General features: G+C 38.8%; 2 protein-coding genes across 2 annotated transcripts; one reads left to right on the forward strand and one right to left on the reverse strand.

Annotated features, from left to right (window-relative positions):
* The first annotated feature begins 269 nt into the window (after nt 1-269).
* Nucleotides 270-3,352, forward strand: LOC112467084 (ribosomal oxygenase 1-like). The gene is made up of 7 exons (XM_025035550.1): nt 270-348; nt 814-990; nt 1,073-1,628; nt 1,710-1,987; nt 2,064-2,790; nt 2,874-3,057; nt 3,146-3,352. The coding sequence occupies exons 2-7, from the start codon at nt 819-821 to the stop codon at nt 3,206-3,208; spliced, it is 1,980 nt and encodes a 659-aa protein (XP_024891318.1). The 5' UTR covers nt 270-348; nt 814-818; the 3' UTR covers nt 3,209-3,352.
* LOC112467085 (multiple coagulation factor deficiency protein 2 homolog) lies at nt 3,291-7,638 on the reverse strand. Its single transcript, XM_025035552.1, has 5 exons — nt 7,456-7,638; nt 4,610-4,772; nt 4,293-4,379; nt 4,072-4,205; nt 3,291-3,980 (listed from the first exon to the last, which is right to left on the reverse strand). Exons 2-5 carry the CDS (start codon nt 4,762-4,764, stop codon nt 3,847-3,849), a joined length of 510 nt encoding a protein of 169 aa, XP_024891320.1. The 5' UTR covers nt 4,765-4,772; nt 7,456-7,638; the 3' UTR covers nt 3,291-3,846.
* Between the last annotated feature and the right edge of the window lie 247 nt (nt 7,639-7,885).

Raw genomic sequence — 7,885 nt, forward strand, 5'->3', positions numbered from 1 at the left:
TATTCGACCAATAAAGATATAAATTATATTATTTATACCATTTTTTTATACCTCGGTAAAAAATTCGCTTTCGTCGGCTGCATTCGGGGAGCGCGCTATTAGCGCTATTTGCTTATTCTATCCTTTTGTTTTACATTTAATGAGCGATAAAGATAGAATGATACAATAGCGCTAATAGCACGCTCTCCGAATGCAGCCGTCATCTGACGTGATCTGACGCATGCGCGAAAGATCCTTCTCTTATTTGGGATAAGAAAATAGTGCGGAAGTTTATCTGCACCTGCACAATGGGTGGCGTTACCGCGTGTGTTATCTTCATGCTCACGTGGACGCAGTGTTAAAAGAAAGGTATGTGTAATAATGAGACATAGCGTAACTTAAAAGAAACTAAAAAGTTTTGCGATCTGATAATTTATCTACTCGATTGATTCCTCACGTAACATTTTGCATTAACAACTCAACGTAATATATACCACGATCTAACCTATCCCTGGCTGGATATCACTTTTGCCGGAAGAGAAAAGAATGAGTGGATCAATTAAAGTGATATTTAATTTTATTAAAAGAAATTGATAAAGTTATTTCATTTTTATTCAGAAATTGCAGTCATTAAATATAGTCACAAAAATGTATGTGTTGTATAATCTAATAGACGGGTTGAAAGCATCTTACACCGACCGGTGAAAGATGGGCAAAAGAAATCATTTTGCTGGTTTATTTTTGATAAACTTTGCTGGACTGTTCTAACTTAACATTTAAAAAATACGAAATCAGTCTAATTGTGCTCGTGTTAACATTTATCACGATTATCAGGTAATATGGAGTCAGTGTCAGCCTTCTCGGTATATGCAGGAAAACGTAAGAACACGGAACAGTTGGTGAGCGGAAAGATAAAGAAACGGAACTTGCAGAAAGTTTCCAATAAAAAGAGCAGAAAACAGAAAGATGTTAAACAAACGGACAACGCGAACCAACAGATGCAACGTAAAGGTACCTTGAATATTTTTGCGAAGGACAAAGCCAGCTGAAAAAGATTGTTTAATAACTTAATGTAACTCCTTGTCTGTTGCAGATAAAAAGATAAAATCCACAAGAAAATTGAATGATGTCAATAAAGCAAAATCAAACAAGATAAATAACATTCGAAATACGCATAGAAAATTGAAATTAAAAGCAATAAAGGAACGGAAAAAGAAAAATAAAAAGAATAATTCTGTCAAAAGAGAACCTATTCAGACTGACAAGATATTGACAAGGGATATTGAAATAGGAAACAGTGACAACGATTCAAGTGATACAAATTGTACAAGTCCTTTAGGTAATGCAAGTAATGAAATAAATGAAAAATATGACGATGATCAAAATCTTAATGAATTAAAAGCAACAAAGGAACGGAGAAAGAAAAGTAGAAAGAATTCTGTCAAAAGAGAAGCTACTCAGATTAACAAGATATTGACAAAGGATGTTGAAATGGGAAACGGTGAGAGCGATTTAAATGATACAAATTGTACGAGTTCTTTAAACAATGAGATAAATGAAGAAGATGATGATGATCACAATCCTATTGAATTCAGTCGACATTTATTCCAGTGGTTGTTGCAGCCTATAAATATAGAAACCTTCTTCAAGTAAGTTGAAATCGATAATTATATACGTTTTGTTATGCATTAATGTTGATTCTTTTTTTTTTTTTTTTTCATTTAAATCAGAAAAAATTGGGAAAAGACTCCGTTGTACGTGAAAAGGGATATGCCTAATTTTTATAAGCACCTTGTATCGACGCCTTTATTGGACCAAGTGTTGAGAAAGAATCATATTTTATTCACCAAAAATATTGACATAACATCCTACTCTGATGGAGTGAGAGAGACTCACAACCCTCCCGGTCGCGCTTTGCCGAGCGTTGTTTGGGACTATTATCAGAATAAGTGCTCCATAAGGATGTTAAATCCTCAAACATTTATACCCGCGATACACGCGATGAATGGTAAAAAAATACAATGCAGTTATACTCTTACAATTTTTTTATAATTCTTTTTTAATTTGTATGACTCATTTCGCAGCTACCCTCCAAGAATTCTTCGGCTGTTTCGTTGGCGCCAATTTATATCTCACACCACCTAATAGCCAAGGTTTCGCGCCTCATTACGACGACGTAGAAGCATTTATATTCCAAATCGAGGGTCAAAAGAGGTGGAGGCTGTACAAGCCACTTAATGAGAACGAATTTTTACCGAGGTACTCTTCTAAGAACTTTGATCAGTCGGAGATCGGAGAGCCTATACTGGACACAATTGTCAAAGCTGGGGATTTGTTGTATCTACCGCGGGGAACCATCCACCAAGGAATGACTCTCGAAGATACTCACAGCTTGCACATCACGTTAAGTGTGTATCAAAAAAACAGTTGGGTCGACTTGCTTGAGAAAGCGCTTCCACAGGCTCTGCAGCGAGCTGCCGAAAACGATAGCCGTTTTCGTCAGGGGCTGCCCCTGAATTATTTGAAATACGTCGGCACTGGGTGTAACACGAATGACCGAAAGGATGTTTTTAAGAACAATATTAAGAATTTGATTGGTCTACTGCTCGAACATATTGATGTTGATAACGCGGCCGATTTGATGGCCAAAGACCACATCCACGATTTTCTACCTCCTTTTCTGATGAAGAAGGAACGGAAGTGTACAGTGGCGGAAGACGGTGAGATTATGACCAACGACGGGGTCGTTAAGAACTGCGCGGAAATACTGCCTGAGACAAGGATACGTTTGTTAAGATTGCATTGCATGAGGTGAGTTATAGAGTTAATTTCTAATTTATTCTGAAAAGCGAGTTCAAGATAGGACGATAATAACTGCATTACTGTATTATTAGGTTAATAAAAGAAGATACATATAGGATATATTATTCCACCGAAAATTCGAAAGAATATCACGAATATGAGCCGCAGTTTTTGGAAGTTGACGAAAAATATGTTCCCGGAATTAAGAAAATGATAATAACCTACCCTAATTTTATATCTGTGAAGGAACTGCCAATAGAAGATGACGAAGAGAAGGTAATAAAGCATATATTGTTTACGATATTTTATTAAATGTTGAGTATACGATGTTATCTTGCGACTAATGTAACTGAATATATTATAGATCCAAATAGTGAAGGATCTCTGGGAAAAGGGTTTAATCTTAACGGAGGAGCCTCTGTGTTGACCTACAAATTAATTTTGTTAAGAAGAATAAATAAGCCAAAAGCCAGAACTATACGAAGCTGTTCATACAAATGTCTGCAATATATGTTACATAGGTAATTTATTTGCTCCGAAAATAAAGTTTTGATTCAGCATTCGCACGAAACGGATAATAGCTATGTGTATTACATAGAAAATTGTGTACAATAGTTCTGTGTCATGATACTGAATATCAGTAGTATAATATTGATAGTTGATTCCTATTTTGTAATTCGTATTAGCTCTTGCAATATATTTTGCATTTTATATTCTCTTTGCGTATATATGATGGTTCTTAATTATATATCATAATATTCAGGAGATGGAACTTTTTAAATTTTACGACATAAAGGTTATACGATATACATTCTTTATTCATATCATTACTTGTATTATTTGATTGCAATTTTATAGTAAACCGTTTTTTACTTTCTGTTTTTCATTATCTGTTCAAATATTTTTTGTTAATACTTTTTGAATAGTTTTTCGCTCTAGGATTTCTTTTATTTTTTTTTAAATCATTTTTTCATCGCTTTTAAATTCAATTTTACGTCACAAGATATTGGTATATAATTAAAAACCACCACCTGTGATTCAAGTCCGTGTTCAAATCTAAAATCTTCACGTTCCGATTCTGAGCTTGTTGCGTTTTTCTTGTGTGACATGATCCCTCTGTCTTCCCAATACATACTCGACATATTCTAAATATCCGTCGTTGTTTAAATCATCCTCTTCCAACACTTTGTCTATTAGCCCTAAGGCAAGATAGAAATTAGATCATTTTACTTAAAAAAGTATCGGCGTAATGTATGTCTTTTCTAACTGTTGAATTTCATTTAGACGTACCTACGATCCAGTCTTGATCCGATTGCATCGCATCTTCCTCGTCAGAGTATGCTGAACTCTCGTGCAAAGAATGTTGAAGAGCGTGAAGAATTTCTAATCCGTCTAACTTTGTATTATTGTCGACATCGTGAATCCTATAATTACGAAATTATATTAGCGATACGTGAACGGTTTGATAAACATGTATAAACGAGAGGCGATCTCTGATGTTACAAACGTACTGAAAATAGTGGAACTCTATTTCTTGTTCAGTCATTTTCGAAAAATCGAGTTGATCGGCCATGGAACCCATATCTTCCTTCAGATGTCTAAAGTCATGAGATAAAGTCACGAATTACATTTACATGAATATTAAATTGGGGATATATTTCGGTACTTGAATATCGCTGTAATCGGCAATTATCTTTAAAATTATTGATACGTCAAAATATTTTATATACCTACATATAAATGTATAAAGGAATTAACTACTATAAAGCAGCAAGTTTATTTAGAGAATAAGTTAGTTTGCTTTAATTGTGTAATTTAAATCTCTCACGTTGCATCGTGAAGGAGTTCGGCGTCCTGCGTCAATTTCACGTCGTTCTGCGGTGCGTGATGATGATGGGACACGCTGCTCTTTGGATGATGGGGTCCACGAAAGTGGCCGGTCGCTAGGCCGAGGTAAAAGCTGATTAAAAATATTGTCCCCATTTCGCTATCTGAAACAAATTGTCGTCGATGATGATATTTCACCCTCCGTTACATTAAGTATAAACGTTTTGGAGAAACTTAACGACATGATACGAGTCTCATAAACTTTCAAACAAATTTAAGTAAGATATTAGTTTGAGAATTGCATTTCGCGGTGGTTTGTACACGATCGGGTGTGTGCGATTCGGAAAGAGCGGTGATGACTGCCGGGGGGCGTCTCCACTCCGCGACATTCCGTACGGTGCCCATCGACAATGGGACCTGCTGGGACATGTTCATCGGGTGTGTCGCCGTGTGTGGAGAGTGCCCGCTTCTTCCGAGGGTCGAACACCCCGTCGGCCAGCGACAGATGGGCGGTAGAGGGGGTCCACGGTAATTATTATGCGATTACCCACAAGCCCATTGATTTAGATTGGACCCCAGGGGGGCGAGCTGCGCGATCGCGGGGCCCATCCCGATTTGTTACAAGACCAAGCTCGAAAGTGCTCGACGTGGTACGTTCAGCGAGATTTCCGCGCCCTTAAGACGATTCGGTTCGCGATATTTATTTTATTTCAGCATTTATTCGAGAATGGCGAATAATAAAAGATAAGGGATATTTCCACTCTCGCGTTTTACGCATCAGAATAACATTTAAAATATATTTCTTGTTAATAAAACACTTATTTGTGACAACTATTGAAGCTAGTCATTGCAATACTCGCAATATCATTCTTATTCTGTGTCTGGAAAAAAAAGCGGGAACGAAGGGGACAAGTACCGATGTATGTAGGTGTTAAAAGACACACAAGGCCGACACGAATACGGGGTACTTAGGAATCAATTTTATATAGGCTTACGGTGATCTCGAAGCGAGAATGCATATGTTAAGGGGAGAGCGGGGGAGTCCCCCGGGGGTTTTCGATGCGCGAGCGGACCCGGGGGGGTCTTCGACGAACCCCAATCCCGCGTCCGCCTCTATTTCTCTCTCTCTTTCTCTCGGGGTGTCGAAATCTATAAATAATTTATATCATTTGGTCCATTCACGACGGGAGAGCCCATATGTACCTGTGTCGCCTTACAGGGGACCTGCGCCTACTCGAGATTCTCCTCCCCGATCGTCGGGATCGGCGACGATCTCCCGTCAACCGGTGCGTTACGAGTACACGAGTGAGTTTACAGATTTGATGCCGATCGCTCGGTCATGGAGCGAGATTGGCGTATTCGCGTATACAGGTGTTAACGAGACAATAACGCGAACTTGGTATTTTTTACGTCTTTTTCGCACATTTGTTTTATTTATCTGTCCTTCCACCCAGGTATAGCAGAGTGACGTCAAATGACAGATTATTAACGTTTTAATGACGTCTGTAACGTCAATAATACGTCATTAAGGCGTCTTTAGATGTCATCCTGCTACCTGCATAGTTTTCGGAAGAGCTTAAAGTAGGCCAAGACGTTCCATTAATCTCAGAGTGGTATTTTCTGCCTTTCATTAATATCTTGTGGGATTTAACGATACCCACGTCGCACAAATTTCCGAGGGAATTAACTTTGATAGAAACAATCTAGACGAGGAAATCGCTATTTCGCTGCTGATGCAACTCGGCTTTAGGCTCGGAGCGATAAAATTAGTATGTTATTAATAAAGCTAAAATGTCATTGTACAACACGCATAAATATAATATTGTCATTATATGCCGCGTAATTGCATATTAATACTCGTACATTATATTTATTTATGTATCAAATTGTTAAATCTGTTCGAATACATTGCATTTATATATCTGTACCTTAGAGATAAAGAATCGTATATCTCCATTATTAATATAAATTAGAAAAAACAGGTTTAAAGTTTATTATTTCTATGAAAATTTCCAATATGACTTTTTCTGAACATTGTATCTTAGGAACTGGTAATGAAAATATAAAACCTTTTACTATTATATATACAATTCAAGTTCCTGGTATATTGAAAAAAATAAATTAACTATCTTGATAAAAACTGGAAGTATAACAAATCTTTATCTGTAAGGTACATATACATATCGCACCTCGAGAAGAATACTGTCACAATTAAAAAAAAACTTCGATTTTGAGTTAAGCTCATAAAAAGTACGCCAAAAATGTTACTTATGTGTTATAATAGTGCCACAAGTCTATATAGACCTCTTCGAGAAACAGTATAAGTTTCATTATAACAAAATATTGCGTTAATTATCTCACAATTAAAAAAAATTGAATTATTTGTTTTTCCTCTTTCCTGAAAATCGTGAATTGAGTTGTGACAGTATATTCTTCTCGGGTGATCGCGATATATACGATACGATTTAAAATACGTCAAGCATATTATTATTCGCGACATGTATTTGACATTGTCCAAGTGTGATTTGTATTCGTGATTAGTTTATCAGTATCGGGGCGAAATCGGACATATGTCTCCGCAATACGCAAAACCATCGCGAAACCCGACGTGTTTCCGCGTTTCTCGGCAACGATCCTCTAGCCGTTGGGCATCCGCTGGTCATGACTATCTGCGGGTATCTCGCGTCTCGCTAGGCTGGAGGCTACCCTTCGCGGAGGGTAGTCGCCACCCCCCGGATAGATGGAGCGCTAGGTCGGTGGTCTTATAACCTGAGCTCTCCTCTCTCACCCTTGGAATCTCGTGGCGCAGGTGACGAACGGCCTGGCATTTTACATTTTACCCTTTACCTTGTCTTGGACGTCTCGCGGCGGTGCGTCGATCGACCCGGCCGGCGATGGATCCGACCCCGCCCGCGAAGATCGACTGCTCGATCCACCTTCCGTTCTTTCTCTCTCTCTCTCTCCCTCTCTCTTGATCCCCTGCGCGATTCCACGAGAATCCTCGACTTGATCGGCGTGAAGCGCGCGCGACGCTTATCGACGTTTTTCCAGGCGGAGTTTGCGTGCTGGACGAGTTGCTCCGAACGCACGGCCGCGCTCTCTTTGAGCGGGCTCCTCTCGTTTGGTTTTCGTCCAAATCCCTGCGAAAAGTCGGCTAATCCGATCATCTCGCTTCTTTTGCCGCGCGGAATAAGCGCGCGGATTACTCCGCGCGGCTCACGCCGCGCCAGGCGTCCACCGTCCAGGAAGGACCCGGGGAGCCTGAAATTCTTCGGGA

Source organism: Temnothorax curvispinosus, unplaced genomic scaffold (assembly GCF_003070985.1).
Source record: "Temnothorax curvispinosus isolate PA1 unplaced genomic scaffold, ASM307098v1 QBEX01016866.1, whole genome shotgun sequence".
NCBI lineage: Eukaryota > Metazoa > Arthropoda > Insecta > Hymenoptera > Formicidae > Temnothorax > Temnothorax curvispinosus.

What these genes read in the sequence shown, in the direction of transcription:
- LOC112467084 (XM_025035550.1), top strand. Translation starts at nt 819, where the DNA reads ATGGAGTCAGTGTCAGCCTTCTCGGTATATGCAGGAAAACGTAAGAAC. An exon ending in TTAAGATTGCATTGCATGAG is followed by an intron (nt 2,791 to 2,873) that starts GTGAGTTATAGA and finishes CTGTATTATTAG; the next exon opens with GTTAATAAAAGAAGATACAT. An exon ending in TAGAAGATGACGAAGAGAAG is followed by an intron (nt 3,058 to 3,145) that starts GTAATAAAGCAT and finishes AATATATTATAG; the next exon opens with ATCCAAATAGTGAAGGATCT.
- LOC112467085 (XM_025035552.1), bottom strand. Translation starts at nt 4,764, where the DNA reads ATGGGGACAATATTTTTAATCAGCTTTTACCTCGGCCTAGCGACCGGC. An exon ending in GAACTCCTTCACGATGCAAC is followed by an intron (nt 4,380 to 4,609) that starts GTGAGAGATTTA and finishes TCATGACTTTAG; the next exon opens with ACATCTGAAGGAAGATATGG. An exon ending in ATAGAGTTCCACTATTTTCA is followed by an intron (nt 4,206 to 4,292) that starts GTACGTTTGTAA and finishes TCGTAATTATAG; the next exon opens with GATTCACGATGTCGACAATA.